The following is a 19,714-nucleotide window of genomic DNA, read 5'->3' on the forward strand; positions in this document are numbered from 1 at the left end:
CGGTAGTGATGGAGGAGGAAGAGTGGAAGACAAATGGATGTATGTATATGTTAAAACACACTTTGTGCTTTGACTTTCTTTGAATCGTGTTTGTCTTTTGTTTTTGCTTTCCGCCATAATAATTTTGCTCTACTCCACAACCAGGATGAAGTTTTAAATAAGGAATAATGGTCGTGTACATGCCTTGCGCAGAGGCTAGAATATTAGACATCTGTTTGTCTTAAATAAAATAAATGGGGTTATGAGCATGCATGCAGAACAACGAGAGAGCACCAATAAAATAATATTATAGCTGAAATTCTCAAAAACAAAAGAAGTAACAAAAGGCATACATCAACCGTTTTTACTGTGAAAACATGTAAGATGACCAAAGGAAACAAATTGACGAACGAGGAAATTAAATAAGGGAATAATGTGAAATGCATTCTTCAGCAAACTCATAAGCAAAAAAGGGTGGCCTTCTCATCCTTGAGCCTGCAAAATGAAACGACGATCGGTCACCGGTTGGCGTGCAGGCAACAACGTATGCATACGGATTTTTGTTTCATTAGAACACATAAGTAATATATGATCTCAAGTACTAGGAACCCAACAGCTAATAGTGCACGTACATGCGTGGATCCACGGCCACCCATCAGGGGAAGCAGAGCGGGTATGAAGTGATCTGCCATAAGGCGTTCCCTGAAGTTGCCGATGCAGAGAGATCCTGACCAGGCTTCCGTCATGTACGCGGCCCTGCCTCTGCAGGCCGTTGAGGGTGAATCTCTTGTCTTTGTTAACAAACAGTCGGTAAAAGCCGTCGGCACGTGTTGGCTTCTCTGCCATCCACAGCTCCTGAAGCCCCCCGGCTCTGGCGGCGTCGGATCGGCTGGACAGTCCCACCTGTTTGCTGCCTGATGGGATCGTGATCACCTGGCCCGTCCGCGCGTTCATTAACGAAAATGGCATTGGTCCGGGTCCCGCGGCGGCGGAGGGCGAGGTGGGTAGCATGTGCCATTTCTGCGCAAACACATGCAACGTTAGTGTAACAGTTAACAGCTAATAGACGCAAGAGGCGTTTCATGAACAGTACGTGGATGGACGATCGGGGCAGAGAAAGAAGCCTTGCCTGTGAAAGCCCGAGCAGTCGGCCAAGGCGAGGACAACGTTGCCGCCGCGCACCGCCACGTTCAGTGCGGGGTCCTGCCTGCAGTATATCCTCACCGGTGGTGGCAGGGAGCCTTTAGGAAACGAGCTCTCGACGTCGGCTCCTTGACCGGCGACGAGCGCCGCACACATGAGCAGGATCGCCGCCCAAGCTAAGCCGGCAGCTGCGGTGGCGAGCCTTGCCATTGTCTTGGCGTGTAGGAGACAGAGATACACCAACGAGCGCTGCTAGCTTTGATCGTGTGCTTTGGGTGGTGTCTTCCAAGAGGCTCGCCACCCTCCCTTTTATACAGGAAGCCCAGCTCCCAAGTAATGGCTCATACAGCTCTCGAGCTTCCTTGGGGATCCCCTTCCCAATTCATTGCTACTGATCTAACCCGAGCACAACACCTCTTTGAGCATTCAATACAACTCCCTCTCACTCCTTTGAGCTAAATCTTTGAGACTTTGAGCTAGGATTTGAGTGAGAGCAAGATTGAGGGTGTGAGACTTGAGGTTTTGAGTATGAGGTTCAACAAGTTCATCTCAAGAGCAGTTCAAGCATTCTCGGCTTCGATTTGCATTTGTTACTCTTGAAGCTTACTTCTAGATGGCTAGGTGTCGCCTGTTCGAGTGCCCTCTTTGTGTGGTGCGCCCGGGAACGTTTGTATTACCCATCCGTCGTGGATTCATAGTAAGTGACTCAATTCTCCTTTGTGGTTGATTGAGGGAGGTAAAGGGTTAGTGAGGACCTGGCTCTTTGTGAGCTCCTCAACGGAGACGTAGCTTCCTTTGTGGGAGTGAACTTCGGTAAACAAATCCTTGTCTCTTGTGCTTGTTGTGTTCCTCGATTTCATTTTGACCTAGAAGCTTGAATTTAGCCGACCTATCAATTTGTGTGGTTCCTTGCTCAAATATCACCTGGAGTAATCTCTACGCTTCATTACTATCTTTTGATTCAAATAGAATTGGTAGATTCAGGTTGTTTTTTGAATTTCGTTCAGCTCACTATTCTGTCGGAAGTTCCGTTTCTATACAGGAAGTTCCGATCCATCGAAAGTTCCAACACATCTAATACTGCTGTGAAGTTTTTTCGGAAAAGTTTGAAGTGAGCGTATTCACCCCCCTCTAGGCATCACAAGATCCTTGCAACGGGCGAAGGAAAGGGGTGGGCCAATCAGCATAGGGAGGTCCAGGCCGATTAGCCTGGCCCTTCCTTTTACCCCCTCGTGTCCAGCTTCGTCGCGAAGTCTTTTGTGATATTTGAAAACTTATTTTTACTTGCATGCGGGCTTGGCACGTCGATAGTCTCGGTATAAGTATGGATCTTGATATCTCTTCAAAGTCCTGCTTGCTTCCATCTTTGATCCCGAAGTGAACTTGCCATATTTTATAAAATTTAGCCCCTAAGTCTTCTTGGAGGAGTGCTCACCAAGAATGAGCATAAATGGGGACCTCTATAGGCCGATCGGCTCATGCTCTTTCTGAGTCTGTTGGCCTTTATCTTCGTCTGGTTTGTTGATTGTCCTAAGTCTCATCCAATTATGCTCCAATTAAGTTCAATTTCCTGCAAAAATAGAATCTCCTTCAAAATACAATGCATATGCGAAAATAGTCCAATTATCGAGTATGATCAATAGTTATGATATCATTTGTATATCAATATTGAAGATAAACATGAGTAAAAGGGTGTAAATAATAAGCATCAACACCCACCATCTCCGCCGGGCTGGCCTGCCATCAACCTTCCTTCTACGGCCACCAATGTGCTTATAATCACGGAACCCCCAAACCCTAACACCCAGATCAAGAATCCTCGAACCCCTAACCTCGCCGGAGCTCACCGAAGGTCGTCGGAGATGAAGACAATGAGTCACAGAGGAGGAAGGGAAAATTTGAGTGTCAGCCGGCTTGGAAATGCTCACGTACAATTTAGCTTTCCTCTAAAAAAAAAGTGAACACGTGTGCTGCATGAGAATCCTTAAGCTAGCTTGGTTTACCAGATTGGCGTAAACCACATGGTCTACCAACTCGGCGAGAGAAGGCAGCAGCTGGCAAGCAGACGGGAGAAGAGAGCTGCTGGTGTACAGAAAATAAGTCTTCTGGGAGAAGTGCTGGAGGAGGAAGACAAGTTGATTCAATGTAAATATTCATAGGTACATATAAAGACTTGGGAACTGAGCATCACCTAGTAAGGTTTCTTGTAATCAACCTGTCCACCCGGGTTTGAGTTCTCAACTCAGCATAGTTACTCCCATTTTCTTAAATTTATTCTAGGATTTAACCATTGCTATCCTTTTAGTGGTTGGCGACGTATTCATGATAGCGAGGCACCAGTAGTGACTTCATCAATCTTGAAGATTTGACGGCTCAGTCTCTCCGTAGGCCCGGTAGGGTTGTATGCGTATATTTGTAAGGGTGAGTATGCGTACATGTACCAGCGGTGGGACCTCTTTCAAGGCTCTGCTGCTTGGCCTCATGGGCCTTCACCACCTGCTGCACTGCCGCTCATGGGCCGCAATGGCTCGGTGGCTCGGCACTACGACGATAGGTGCTCGGCTATGCAGCGGCTGGCCTTGGCTGCTTGCTAGTTGGTGACTCGGGGCCTTGAGCATGGCGCGGCAGCATGTGACCCTGCACGGGGCGCAGCGGGACCAAAACTGGGTGTGGCGTGAGGCCTTGGGCTAAGGCGGCCGCTGGACGGGGCCGTGGCCGAGCGGCTTAGGCCTGCGGCGGTGGTGGCTTCGGTGTGCGGAGCTAGGCGGGCGGCTTAGGTCCTTGCAGTGGTGGTGACGACTCATAGCCTGGAGGTGGTAGCTCCCGCCAGTGGTGGTTCGTTTCTACGATGGCGTCATCCTCTGCGGGGACGCCCGTGGTGTGCGCGGCTATTCCGGTGATGATGGGGTCACGGGGACACTTACTTTGGTCACCAACACCAACGATGAGACCACAGCCATGGTGGTGTAAGGTTGGCAGGTTCTGATGCTCACGGAGCATGACGTGTGCAGGCGGCGCTGCGCTTGCTTGGCCACCGGGGGGCAAGGAGCCTATCGGTCGTAGTAGCCACTACTAGGGAATGGACCTTTCATCCACGATCTTAGTACCAGTTCAAATTAGACCTGGTACTAATGTTAGCATTAGTACTGGACCTAATGGATAGTCCCCGAGGGGGTGCCCGTGAGGCCCTTTAGTACCGGTTGGGGGCACCAACCGGTACTAAAGGGTCCACATTAGTACCGGTTGCTACCCCCAACCGATACTAATGTGACACCTGTCGGGGATACATCCTCAATACCCACAAGGAAGGAAGAAGTCAGACTCCTACTAGGACTCATCCTGTATAATCCTACTAGGACTCATCCCGTGTAACTTATCCTTGTAATCCGACTAGTACTCTGCCCCCTGGAGTATATAAAGGAGGGCAGAGGTACCTAGCTCAGCAGGTCACACCTCAACACCCAAGCGCAGGGCATAATATACAAACACCCCTAAACAGGATGTAGGGTATTATGCTAAGTCAGACTCCTACTAGGACTCATCGTGTGTAATCCTACTAGGACTCATCCCGTGTAATCCTACTAGGACTACTCCTTGTAATCCGACTAGTACTCTGCCCCCTGGAGTATATAAAGGAGGGTAGGGGTACCTAGCTCAACAGGTCACACCTCAACACCCAAGCGCAGGGCGTAATATACAAACACCCCTAAACAGGGCGTAGGGTATTACGCTACTCTAGCGGCACAAACCTGTCTAAATCTGTGTCTCGTGTCCTCGCTTTTACCTTCAAGTTCCAGGTCCGGCGATCCCCCGCTACACATTCTGCTATCTCGGGTACCCCTTTCTAGACGACTGGTATAAAACACCGACATTGGTGCCTACCGTGGGGCAGATCATCGAGATCATCGGGCGAGCTTAAAGGACCTCATCTTCAAGCCAGCGTTCACTTTCAAAGTTGGTGCAACCTTCGTCTTCAACTCCTGACTTTGCATCACCGACAGCACTGGGTCCTTCCAATGCTGCATCATCAACAACCAGGAGAAGAAGCGCCTCGACGGGAACTCTCTTCCACAAGAAGCAGAAAATCTCGTCAAGAAAATCGACAAGTTAAACCTCGGATCAAGGTTCGACTGCAAACTCATACTCCGACAGCGACTTCGGGTTCGACTGCAAACTCGTACTCCGACGGCAACTTTGGGTTCAACCGCGATTCGAACTCGAACTCCGACGGCGGCTACGGGTCCGACCACAACTTGAACTCGGAGTCCGACGGCGACTCTGGGTCTGACTACAACTCAGAGTCTGATGGCGACTCCTGGTTCGACTACAACTCGGAGTCCGACGGTGACTCCGGGTCTGGCTTCAACTCCGAGTCTGACGACGACTCCGGGTTCGACCGCAACGCGGAGTCCGACGGCGACTCCAGCTTCAACTCCGACTCGAAGTCTGACAATGACTCTGAGTTCGACTACAACTCGAAAGTCCGACTACATCGCGAGCTCGCCGACGACTACGGGTGGCTCACCGATGATTTCTTCGACTATGTCACGGGCACGCCGACAACCATGGTCGGCTTGCCGACGACTCCGTCGACTACGGGCGGCTCGGCAATGACTTCAACTACTCTCCTCAACTACTTCGCTCGGCAAACACACTGACGACTACTCGTCATGACGCTCGCCGACGACTTCTCTAAGTACGTCGCGGTGCTCGTCAACTACTACGGGCAGCTCGCTGACGACTACTCCGACCACATTGCGACGCTCGCTGACGACTACTTCTACGACTCGTCTCGACTACAAGGCTAGTCGAGGGCAGACTACTCCAACTCCTCGTCTCGACTAAAAAATTAATCGGGGCAAACTTCGCAAAATCGACAACTAGTCAGAATCGCCTCTGACTAGTCGACTTTGTCAACAACCATTACGGCTTCATCAACGACCATCACGGTTTCGTCAACAATCATCCACGAATCAAGCTAAGTCACTTTTCTAATTATTTTCCAGCTTACTTTTCGCTTGCGTGCGACACGCGCTCTACTCGCCGCAAACTCTTGCGCACAACACGCGCTCTATTCGCCGGAGGGCAGCAAACTCTTTTGCACTACCGCACTCTCTTTTTATCGCAACAACGACTATTCCTTTTTGTCTTCTCTTAAGGTCACTACTCTTCTCAAGCAGAACACGCCTTAACTCATGAAAGCCTCAGGTGCACCTGTGACGCCAAATGCTAGCACACATACACGTGCAAACAGCAATGCCCATACGCGTACATGACACATAGCTCTCGCACACGCAACGGCTACGGCTAAACGGGGATTGAGAGCCTAAAACGTAACAAGCTAACTACTCGGGAAGAGTATGACTGGAGCGAGCATGACACACAATGTTTACATTGATCGCTGAATAAATTTCAGCAGTTTCAATATCCTACAAACATGCTACATAATGTACGCATTTTTTCTTTCAGGTCAAGCTTTGGCGACAACGCTCGTCACGACACCAAGCGTGCCTCTAGAGGCACAGACTAGTTCCTGAACTCGGGGGCTAAGCACCAATCACTACTTAGAATATCTCTAGTGGCTCAGCTAGCTCCCAAGCTCGAGGGATGAATGCTACAAAGCTACTCGACATGGCTCCTACGGTTCACCTGGCGCATAAGCTCGGGGGCTAGCCGCCGCAAGACTACTTGGATGATGACTTCCATGAAGATTCAAGACCCTCAGGTTGATTATTCAATCAATCCAAGGCTCGGGGGCTCATAAGCTATACCCAACAATCGATTTTTTCAAGTCGAAAGAGGAAGATTCAAGATTCTGACCCTCAGTCTGATTTTACGATTCAACCTAAGGCTCGAGGGCTACTCCATATGGAGTACGACTTTCGCGACCCTCCATACATGAAGACTACAATATCATGTTGATCAAGACTCTGAGCACACCATAGCCTCATGGCATCTTTGAGAAGCATTGAAAGATTCAGCCTGACAAAGTACTCGAAGAGCACCAAGACTACTCGACGAATATCTGAAGACTACTCAAAGACTGCTGCATTCGACTATGAAGCACTCGGGGGCTTGTCGGGGATATATCCCCAATACCCGCAAGGAAGGAAGAAGTCAGACTCCTACTAGGACTCATCCCGTGTAATCCTACTAGGACTCCTCCGTGTAATCCAACTAGTACTCTGCCCCCTGGAGTATATAAAGGAGGGCAGGGGTACCTAGCTCAATAGGTCACACCTCAACACCCAAGCGCAGGGCGTAATATACAAACACCCCTAAACAGAACATAGGGTATGACGCTACTCTAGCGGCCCGAACCTGTCTAAATTCGTGTCTCGTGTCCTCGCTTTTACCTTCAAGTTCCAGGCCCGGCGGTCCCCCACTACACATTCTGCTACCTTGGGTACCCCTTGGTAGACAACCGGTATAAAACACCGACAACACCCTCCCTTTAGTACCGGGTGGGAACACTAACCGGTACTAATGTGGACCCTTTAGTACCGGTGGTGCTCCCAACCGGTACTAAATTCTTCTCCTATAAATCCCCTTCTTCTTCATCCTGCCCGAGCCATTTCCTCTAGCTCGAGCTTCACCCTATCCATGGCAAAATAGGGGGAGGTGTTGCCGGATTTTTGACCATTTCTTAAGGATTTCACTCATTTAAGTGTTCGAAAGGTTAGAAACTTCATCCTCCCTTGATACATGGTTTGTTGGGATACGAGGTAGGTTACACTAGCGTAAATCAAAACTTCTACCGCGTAAAACCAGGAAGAACTGCCGTATAAGGATCACGGGATTACCACTCGACGCACTACTGGTGCGGAAGATGTAGATTTGCGCCGATGCAGTGAAGACGATCAACATAGTCGTACGTAGTCGATCAACTCAACGTCCAGCAGCTCCTCAGCAGCTCGTCCACGTGCAGCAAGATCGCCCTCGTGCCGCGGCTCGTCGTCAGCTCGTCGTGGCTCGTCGGCAGCTCGTCCAAGTGCTGCAGGTGCAACACCTCCAAGGTATCCACACGTGCAGGGAGGAAGCGTCGCAAGCCGGACTGCTAGATCCGTGAGTTGCAACAGGCGAGGGCGTGGGAGGCGCGGCAGGTGTGTTTCGCCAAAAAGGTGTGAACCCTAGGGCGCCCCCACCCCTCTATTTATAGAGGTTCCTAACAGGCCTCTGGGTCCGAGGCCCATTAGTACTTCTAAACCTAATCCAACTCGGATCAGATTCGAATTGGGCTTCCAACCCCTTAAGTGTGTGACCCTATGGGTTCGGATACGTATAGACATGGCCTGAGTACTCCTACTCGGCCCAATAGTCGGTAGCGGCCTCTAGCAAGACGTGCCAACTCCTATACGCACACGAAGATCATATCAGACGAACCATCACAACATAATATACATGCTATTCCCTTTGCCTCACGATATTTGGTCTAGCTTCAAGCCGACCGCTCTTTCTCGATCCTGTGATTCGGAATCCCTTTGTAGGTTAACTCTTAACCGTACGTAGCATGGCCATGCATTTTCGGATCCGATCACTCGAGGGGCCCAGAGATATCACTCTCAATCAGAGAGGGGCAAATCCCATCTTGATTGACCATGTCTCATAGCATGCTTCTTGACAAACCCGAACGCTACCTTTATAACTACCCTGTTACGGCGTAGTGTTTGATAGCCCCTAAGTAGGTCGATCCACATCTAGAATACATGCGACAATCTCAGGTCTAAGGACAAAGTGTATATGTTGTTTTAAAGAGAGAACTACTTCTCGTGTTGGGTCAGTCCTAGCACATGTCTCCACATGTGTCCACATTATTAGTTCAACATCTTCATTTCCATGACTTGTGAAATATAGTCATCAACTAATACATGTGCTAGTCTAATATTCATGTGTGTCCTCACATGAACTCCGACTAGGGACAACTTTAGAATAACCATACAAGTAAAGAGTTTCACATACAATTCACATAATTGCAAATCAATTCAAGTAGCCTTTAATGGATATTCAACGAACACAATATACAAATCATGGATACAAATGGAATATCATCATCTCTATGATTGCCTCTAGGGCATACCTCCAACATGGTTATTATAGTAAGTTTTATGCTTTAGAGCTAGAGTAATTTGTGATTTTTAGAACAAGGTACAATGGAGAAATTTTTCGTTTATATGAATATGTATAGGAAATATAAGCCTAACTATTTTTAGAGCTCATATTTATTTTTTTAAATATATGCACCATTTTGTATAGGAAATTGTAGAAAATCATGTTAACTTAGAAAAAAATTCTTGAAATAGCTAGAAATTATATAAAATCATGTTAATTCTTAGAAATGTATAAAATAAGTGAAAATTACAACATGTTAATTTAGCAATTACGTACTAGTCCAGTACTCCTCTCCGATCCGGCCTACAAATACGCACCACCCCAGTAACCCGCTCCAAGCCACAAGCTTTTGCATTTCCGAGCTCTCCGCCCTCCAACACTTCCCCCACAAAGCTCTACCCCCCAGCTCTCTATGGCCTGCAGTAGCCCACTTCGTACATATCGTTTCATCTTTCTCTCGTGTATTCTTTCTTCTTTCTGATTCGTAATTGAACTTGAACACTAGCTTCTGCTTAACAGGTAGCTAATTCATATACTGCAGAAATAAAAAAAGAATTAACATGATCTTGAGCCCCTATTAGTGGTAGAAGGAGTCGACGCGCAACTCCCGCACCATCGCTGCTGCATCAATCGGGATCGAGGGCGTGTGGGGAATTGGAATTGGAGCTCGGAGCGGAGGGATTGAGAAATGGGGATTTAAGCCACGTGTGCGTGATGGACCACAAGTGCAAGCAAATTGGGATGCAAGTTCAAGCAAATTGGGACGCAAGTTCAAGCAAATTGGGATGCAAGTTCAGCCCCATTTTTACTCTCTTCTAGATCCGCCCTTTGCAGTGAGTACTTCCTCATGTCTAATAGAAAAGAAAATGGAGCCATTTGTGATGGAATAACAGTAGAAGCCCCACTTTACTCTCTTCCATGATTGTTGTAGAAGGAGTCGACGCGGCTGCATCAATCGGGATCGAGGGTGTGTGGGGAATTGGAATGGAGCTCGGGGCGGAGGGATTGAGAAATGGGGATATGGGCTGGGGGTGCGGAGTGGCGGGAGGGAGAGCGGTTTGGAATTTGGATTTGGGCATTTTGTGAGGGCGCGCGGGGATCGAATGTGTAATAAAATTCATATATGTGTATGCATAATATGTATATATATATAATAGTATATCAAATGTAATATTAAATATAAATAGAACTTTATATATTTAGCACATTAGAACTAGTATACGTAAAGGAAACAAATACGAAATATGAATATAGAATAAAGAAACAAAAAATAAAAAGAAAAGAAAAGAAAAAAAACTTATTACCGATTGGGGAGACCAATCGGTGCCGCCCCTGCGCGCAGCATGATAGGCCCTTTATTATTGGTTGGTCACCAACCGATGCTAAACCTTTAGTACCGAATTACCAGTACCGGTTGTACAACTGGTATTAAAGGGGAGTTCCCAACCATTACTAAACATGGATCCCAGCAGTGAGGGCCTCGCTCCAACCGCTATATATCTTGTTGGTGGGTTGGTAGAGGTCGAGGTGAATGGTGACATCCGCAGATGTCGCTTTCTCCTTGGAGGTGTCCTTTTCGCACCTCTCCATCCTACTATGCTCGACGATGCGGATGAAAACTCAACCCTCTTGACTGACGCGGCGTCGTGACCTTCTTGAGGCGACGACAGGCATTTCCAGCTTGGTGATTCAACATCCCCGTGCACAACTTTCTCTTTTTTCCTTCTTTTTTTTCTTTTTTCTCAAAAATATAAGTAAAAAAAGAGCAGGTGACGGTGCCGGTGTGGGCACTTTGGGGCTGGCGTTCAGGTAGAGTGGCAACCTGTTGCTGCGGAGGTGTTGAGGCTGCTTGCATTGGTGTTGAGGAGCTGTGACGGAGTAAAGATGTTTGTGTGGTTTGTATCGATGTCCCAATTCGACCATCCATAGTTGTTGAGTTGAGTATATCATCACGTGTTGATGTCCCAATCTAAGTAGCCGGTGTTACGTTACTACTGTTGTTTTCCATTTGTTGTATTGCTCAGTCTGGGTTTCGTCTTATTTTTAATGTAATCAGCAGCTCTTCGGATTTGTTCGTTTCAAAAAAAAAAATGCATGCGTGTATGCGAGCATCAGCGTTTGTAATGTATGATTCGCAATAAAAATATATATATAAACTTTTTTCTTATTAAAGTAGTAATTTCTAGTTTCTCTCAATGAACGTGATGGTTTTTTTACACTCCCTTATTGATAAAAGTGATTAAATTAATAAATTGTATAAACTACAGATTGTTTGTCTAAACTATTGCAAAACTACATCACGAAGTCTCATCTGAAATTTAAAACCACGTACCCAAATTTCGCAAAAAATAAATAAATTTAATGTGTCAAGGTTTCTCAAACCCACGTATTCTTTTAAAAAATATAACAAATTGCGTGTTTATTGTGCAGTATATCACAAAAGTACATATTTAAACGCATCACGGAGCTATAGATTTAGGTAGTTTCTGATACAGTACGGACTAAATTTGTACGTTGTGATATTATGTCAGGCTAAATATTTAATTTTATGACACAACTTCTCAGGTTTGTAGCTTTACAATACAACTACTTTTTAAGGTCTGTTTGGCAGAGCTCCACGCAGCTCTAGATCCTCAAAAACAGCTCTGCTTCCAATTTTTTCAGCCAAATGGTATTAGCTCCAGTAACTCCACCACAGAGCTGCTCTACGAAAATGGTGAATCTACCCATAGATCCATGGATTTGGTGGAGCACCTCAGTGGATGCTCCACGGAATTAAATTAGGTGGAGTTGGAAAAAATTACCCACCACTGCCACTCATTAGTGGAAAATGATCGGTTCGTTCTATTTCTTCTTTCTTCTTCTCCGTGCGCTGCCGTCCTTCCCCTTCCTTTGCTGCCATCGTACTTTTCTGCCCCACCGGAGCGCCGCCCGCCCCTGCCCACCGGAGCCCCGCCCGCCCCTGCTCGCCCCTGCCCGTTGGAGCCCCGCCCGCCCCTGCCATGCGGGAGAGATGTGGGCCAGGCGCAGGAGAGGCGCGTCGTGGGACAGCAGAAGGGCGAACAGAGGTCAAGTGCTGGAGGGCGAGGCAGCGGCTAGCGGATTCAGGCACTGGTGCGAGCGAGCGCAAGACGCGGCCAAAGGCGAGCTTGCGCAGGAGGATGGGCCAATGATGGCGCTGGGCTGTTCTGCTCGCAGTGCTCCTTGCGGTGGAAGAAAAAGGAGATAGGGAAGGCTCACCTTGCGGTGGAAGAGAAATCAAAGAAGAGGAAGGGGAGCTGGCGGCGGTTGGGAGGAAAGGAAATCAAGGGAGGTGACTGCGCCGGTGCTTGCTGTGCTGCTCTGGTTTGCATCTTGCGGTGGATGAAAGGATGAACGGATGAATAGGGAGAGGAACCAGGTGCGACGGCGACAAGGTTCGTTCTTTTTTTTTTACCACCCCGCTCTCCGAAGCCCCGCCCCGCCCCGCCCACGACGAAGAAGGGACCGAACTTGCGAGGGAGGGGGCGTCGGAGAGGCTGATGGCGTCGGCCACCGCGCGGAACATCCACTCTATTCGCCTGTGCGAGGAAGAAGAAGTTTTTTTATTCTAATTCATGGGTCCAAAATTATCAGTGAGATAAAGTTAAAGGTGGAGCTATACTAAACGTTTTTAGATCTCAGATCCACAGTGGAGCAGCTTTATGGTGAAGCTAGCTGGATTTATGAATCTGGAGCTATTTTTTCAGAGCTGGAGCTCTACCAAACGAGACCTTAGATTTGTAGAAGTAGTGCTTTGTGAAACGGTTTTTCTAAATATCTATCGGTTGATTTTTTTTTTCTGTTTCTTTTAGAAGTGGGCCGTAGCCCATCCAGCGAAACGTCGTCGTCGTCGTCGTCCGTCCGTCGTACCCAGCGAAATATGGTAACTTGGGAAGCCTGATTTGAAGTGGGCCAGCCTGCTAAACGCGCTGCTCGCAGAAACGCTGCAAAATCCTTGCGCCGCTGAGCTGACTGTCGGCATTGTGCATGCATTGTCCAGTCTTCTTCCTTTGTTTGCTGCAGCTGCTGTAGATTCACGGAGATTCTGCGATCAGGATTCGGGAAGTAGATCTCGATTTTATGTCGGATTGTTATGTCCCATGAAACAATCACAAGCATCAACTCAGTGTTTACGTCTTTTTCATGAAGGATGCAACTAGAGAGAGAGCCCACTCGATTTTGCATAACTGGTTCATTGAACACGAAGTCGGCCTTTTTTCCTTCCTCATTTTCACCTTCTTCCCCGAGCTGCAGCAGCCCGCACATACCCTCCCACCGTCGCCTGCGGCCGGCGGCAACCCGCCGTCGATCGCTCCGCCCACCTCCCGCCCTTCTCTAACCCCTCCGACGAGGTGCCCCCACCTAGGTCGTCGCCAACAGCTCCGCCAACTGCTAGAGATGGTTGTGGCTGTGGCTGCCGCAGCCAACAAAAACAGCTGCAGCCAGCGAGTAGTTACAGACAGAAACTAAAGCTTACGAGTACATGGATATGGGCAGCCGTTCGGCTGGCCTGCAGATCCAGCAGCTTGGCTGTTTTGGGCGTGCAGCTGCGGCATAAGCGCTGCAAAAAATCAGAAGCGAACAGGCTCGGGACATCATAATCTATATTAAAAAAATATTTTATGAATTTTTCATCATTAGTTTTTATGTAATTTTGTATCTCAAGGATAGATTTTATTATTAAATATCCTACCCTATCAAAATAATAATAAAAAATCACGATATATTTTTTAACATGTCTTATGATGTCTGCTATCATCTTGCAAGATATGAACTTAATTCATTTGTGCACGGAGAAAAAAGATAAATACTGTTACGAGGTAAATTGAACTAAATGGCATAGCTTAGGGGTAAACTGAAAAAAAAACTTTGGGGGTTGTCCGGGATACATCCTCAGTACCCACAAGAAAGGAAGAAGTCAGACTCCTACTAGGATTCCTCTGTAATCTGACTAGGACTAGTCCCGTGTACTCCTACTAGGACTCCTCCTTGTAATCTGACTAGTACTCTGCCCCCTGGAGTATATAAAGTAGGGCAGGGGTACCTAGCTCGGCAGGTCATACCTCAACACCCAAGTCCAGGACACAAGAACAACTTCAGATCATCAAATAAAAACTAACACACAGGACGTAGGGTATTACGCGATCTAACGGCCCGAACCTGTCTAAATCGTGTTCCTTGCGTCACCATTGATTCCTTGATTCTCGACGACCCTTACCGCATAAAAGACCACCTAGGGTACCCCCTACGCGGGTTGCCAGTCTAAAACACCGACAGCTGGCACACCAGGTAGGGGGAACTCGTCGAGTTTCTCAGCGCGAACTCAATGGCAAAGGTCATCATCAGGCCCGTCTTCTTCATCGAAGCCGGCGCCACCTTCGTTTTTGGATCCTGGCTCTGCATCGCAGACGGCGCCAGATCGTCAACTCCGACGGCGACCTCGGGTTCCACCGCGATTCGAACTCGAACTCCGACGGTGACTCCGGGTCCGACTACAACTCGGAGTCCGACGGCGACTCTGGGTCCGACTACGACTCGAAGTCCGACAGAGACTCTGAGTTTGACTACAACTCGAAAGTCCGACTACATCACAAGCTTGCCGACGACTACGGGCGGCTCGCCGATGATTTCATCGACTATGTCGTAGGCACGCCGACTACTCCAGTCAAGCATGGTCTACGCTCAAAACGCATCCTTGTCTCGGGGTCTTGGATAAGTCCGACCCTCTAAGCCAGGGGTCAGGCGCATCGAAGCCTTGCGGCAAGGGATCGGGTGCATCCGACCCTGGGACCAAGGGTCGGGCAAGGCGGAGTTCCACCCTCAAAGGGTCGGGCATGTCCAACCCTGGGACCTTGGGTCGGGCGAGACGGAATGAACTACTCCTCGCCCGCGTCAAGACAACCACGATCAGCTTGCCGACCACTCCGTCAACTACGGGCAGCTTGTCGACAACTTCAACTACGTTGCGAGCTCACCGGCGACTACGGGCGGCTCAGCAACAACTTCAACTACTCCCCTCGACTACTTCGCTCGGCAACACGTTGATGACTACTACGTCATGACGCTCGCCGACGATTTCTCCGAGTACGTCACGGCGCTTGCCGACTACTACGGGCGGCTCGCTGACGACTACTTCGACCACATCGCGACGCCCCCTGACGACTACTACTCGTCTTGACTACAAGGATAGTCGAGGGCGGACTACCCCAACTCTTCGTCTCGACTAAAAAATTAGTCGGGGCAAACTTTGCGTCGACAACTAGTCAGAATCGCATCCAACTAGTCGACTTCATCAACGACCGTTACGGCTTCATCAACAATCATCCACGAATCAAGCTAAGTCACTTTTCTAAATTATTTTTCGGCTTATTTTCCGTTTGCGCGCAACATGCGCTCTACTCGCCGGAAACTCTTGCGCGCAATGCGCGCTCTATTCGCCGGAGGGCAGCAAACTCTTTCGCGCTACCGCGCTCTCTTTTTATCGCAACAACGAATATTCCCTTTTGTCTTCTCTTAAGGTTACTACTCTTCTCGAGCAGAACACGCCTTAACTCGTGAAAGCTTCAGGCACATCTGTCACGCCTAAGCCCATACGCGTATACGAGACAACGATCTCACACACGCAGCGGTAACGGCTACCCAGAGACTGAGAGCCTAAGCGTAACAGGCTAACTACTCAGGAAGAGTATGACTGAAACAAGAGCTTGACTCGCAATCATGCAGTCTCTTTCTTGTCGCAGCAGCGACTCCTCTCACTTTTGTCTTCTCTTAAGGTCACTACTCTTCTCGAGCAGAACACGCCTAACTCGTGAAAGCCTCAGGCGCATCTGTCACACCTAAACCCATACGCGTATACAAGACAACGATATCACACACGCAGTGGCAACGGCTACCCAGAGATTGAGAGCCTAATCGTAACTGGCTAACTACTCGGGAAGAATATGACCGGAATAAGAGCATGACACAACTTTCATACTGATCACTGAATAAATTTCAACAGTTTCAAAATCCTACAAATATGCTACATAATGTACGCATTTTTTCTTTCAGGTCAAGTTTTGGCGACGATGCTCGTCGCGACGCCCACTAAGCATGCCTCCAACGGCACAGGCTAGTTCCCGAACTCGGGAGCTAAGCACCAATCAGTACTCGGAATATCTCCAGTGGCTCAGCTAGCTCCCAGGCTCGGGGGCTGGACGCCACAAAACCACTCGACGTGGCTCCAACGACTTACCTAGCGTATAAGCTCGGGGGCTGGATGCCGCAAGACTACTCGAATGATGACCTGAGTGAAGATTTAAGACCCTCGGGTTGATTATTTAATCAATCCAAGGCTCGGGGGCTGATAAGTTACACCCAACAATCGATTTTTTTCAAGTTAAAAGAGGAAGATTCAAGATTTTGACCCTCAGCCTGATTCTACGATTCAACCTAAGGCTCGGGGGCTACTCCATATGGAGTGCGACTTTCGCCGCCCTCCATACATGAAGACTACAATATCATGTTGATCAAGACTTTGAGCACACCATAGCCTCATGACAACTTTGAGAAGTATTGAAAGATTCAGCCTGACAAAGTACTCGAGGTGCACCAAGACTACTCGGCGAATATCTCAACACTACTCAAAGACTGCTGCATTCGACTATGAAGCGCTCGGGGGCTTGTCGGGGATACATCCCTAGTACACGCAAGGAAGGAAGAAGTCAGACTCCTACTAGGGTTCCCCTATAATCCGACTAGGACTAGTCCCGTGTACTCCTACTAGGACTCCTTGTAATCCGACTAGTACTCTGCCCCCTGGAGTATATAAAGGAGGGCAGGGGTACCTAGCTCGGCAGGTCATACCTCAACACCCAAGTTCAGGACACAAGAACAACTCCAGATCATCAAATAAAAACCAACAGACAGGACGTAGGGTATTACGCGATCTAGTGGCCTGAACCTGTCTAAATCGTGTTCCTTGCGTCACCATTGATTCCTTGATTCTCGACGACCCTTACCGCATAAAAGACCACCTAGGGTACCCCTAGGCGGGTTGCCGGTCTAAAACACCGACAGGGGTTATCCAGGCTTTGATTATATTTGAGAGGAGTAATTTGAAATTTTTCTTTTTTTATTTTGTCTTCAACTAAAAAGTCACAACTCTATCACATCTTAAGCAAGAACATCACTGAACACATCTCATGCGAAGAACTTAAACTATCGTGTGCATGCCGAGTTATTCATTTCATATATTATATATTAATGTTTACATCGGGAGCCATACTCATACACTAGCACTTATTCACCGTTACTTATTTATGGGTTACACTCATAATTGATTTACTTGTGGACACAAATAATCAGGCTGCAAACACTTATGAACAAGCAAGCATCACTGTATCGGCACGGGATCTGAGCTCGCTCACGGCTCAGTTGCCGTGCCCATTGCCCGCGTAGGAGCCGGCTCGAGACCCAGCGTAGGAGCCAGCACCGGCGCCCCCGTACGGGCCACCGCCGGACCCAGCGTACGAGCCAGCCTCGGAACCGGCTTACGAGCCCGCTCCTCCGCCGTTGGAGCCTGCGTACGAGCCGGCATGGGAGCCCGCGTACGAGCCAGCACCAGGGCCCCAGTGCGGGCCACCTGACCCCGCGTATGAGCCGGCGTCGGAGCCCGCGTACGAGCCCCCGCCCCTGCCGTTAGAGCTAGCGTACGAGCCGGCGTCGGAGCCCGCATACGACCCGGCACCTCCGCCGTTTGAGCCTGCGTACGACCCGGCGTGGGAGCCCGCGTATGACCCCGCGCCGCCGGACCCCGCGTTGGAGCCCGAGCTTGACCCGGACCAGGACCCCGAGCCTGACCCTGAGCCGGAGCCGGAGTACGACCCAGACCCTGACCCGGACGCGGAGCCCGAGCCGCCGCCGCCGCCACCAATGCCGATGCCGATCCCTGAGCCGATACCGAGGCCGCCGCCGACGCCGACCCCAAGGCCACCGCCGCCGCCGAGGTTGACGCCCAGGTCCTTCCGCGCAATGGGGCGGCTCTCAGCCGCTAGAAGCAACGCCGCGGCCACCAACGCTACGACGCCAAGGACGACGACGGCCTTCGTGCACACCATCGTCTCGTACTCTTGTGCTCGCACGCCGCCGCGAGATCGAACCGAAGGCGGCGGTGTTACTTTATATCGTGCCTGCCTCGCGGCGGAGACGAGTCAGTCGAGGACGCGCTTCAGCTAGCTCTCTGGGGGCGTGCAGCGGCGGTCGCGCATGCAACTCTGGGAGATCGATGGATCGATTGATGCGGAGACGGCGGGGTCTGCGGGTCGGTATTTATAGGGACGCCGGAGCGCGACACGACGACGCGGCGGGGTGAGTGGGTTTGGAGTGGTGGCGCGAGCTCGTGGCGCCGGCCGGCCGGTCGAGGTCGCTCAGCCGCTGCTGCAGTGTTAGTGGAGCAATGCGGTCGCGCAGATTGGCTGGCCTTTCCACGCGCGGCTCGACACGTGCGGCGTCGGAGGTCCGAGGTCTCTTGGTGGCATGCGGATGCACGGCGGCTAGTTGCTCCATGTAGCTTGCTTCTCAGGCAGAAATGGTTGACTGGATTCGTCGTCCGGTGGTAAATCGGCTTTGGATATTGGAATGTTCGAGAAAGCCAATCAAATAAACCCGTGCCAATTTGTCCATGCATGATATATATCTGCCTTGTTATTAGCTGGGTGCACGATCACTGGCTACTGCAAGACTGCTGGCAGCATTAGCCTCGTGCTAGTGCGCGTCATTTTCATTTGTCAATAACCTTGGAGTTGGCAGCAGCAGTGCCTTCAGTCGTGCGCATTTCACCTTTCCGTATGGATCGACCAACATGCGGTTTCGCTGGGCTCCAGCTTTGTAGGTGACGGCGCGGTACACATATTCTAACATGTGTTTGGGAAGTGTCGTCTCACTCCTGGGGTCCTCAATCAATTGCAACGACTACACCATAGCTGCTATCTGCTTTGCAGTCCATACAAGCTTCCCATTTTGCTTTGGAAAGCTCATCATGCTCAGCAAATCAATTCAATAGCCAACAATGTTTCCAGGGGCGGCAGCAGCAGAAGCTCAACAGTTCACAAGATGGCTCTTCATGTAAAGTTATTAACTTTAACCGCAGTCTATCTTTACCTCAGCTGTCAGAGAAAGACACCCATAGCAGTCCGATCATCTTGCCATTTGAAACACAATCACTGGAGAAATCATCAGCTGTCACATCAGTGCTTCTAAGCATGGCCCCTGAAATAGTCAGTAGCATGAATGAAGCTTTGCCAAACACAGAGATGGAACAGCTTGAACCATCCTATGGATACACAGATGATTGGGGTATAGATGCAAATGGAGCTATTGGAGATAAAGATGATGACCCATATACAGAAAACCTGTTCATGTACACAGTTCAGCACTGAGTGTGGAATACACGAAAAATAAAATTCCCATTTGAATTTAGGGG

At 49.3% G+C, this 19,714-nt stretch overlaps 1 protein-coding gene across 1 annotated transcript; it reads right to left on the reverse strand.

Moving 5' to 3' along the window:
* Positions 1-17,446: 17,446 nt before the first annotated feature.
* LOC101757483 (keratin, type I cytoskeletal 9-like) lies at positions 17,447-18,514 on the reverse strand. The gene is given in 1 exon segment (XM_022827818.1): positions 17,447-18,514. A coding segment is annotated over 1 exon segment (687 nt). The 5' UTR covers positions 18,351-18,514; the 3' UTR covers positions 17,447-17,663.
* Positions 18,515-19,714: the final 1,200 nt, after the last annotated feature.

This window comes from Setaria italica, chromosome VI (assembly GCF_000263155.2).
Source record: "Setaria italica strain Yugu1 chromosome VI, Setaria_italica_v2.0, whole genome shotgun sequence".
Classification (NCBI taxonomy): Eukaryota; Viridiplantae; Streptophyta; class Magnoliopsida; order Poales; family Poaceae; genus Setaria; species Setaria italica.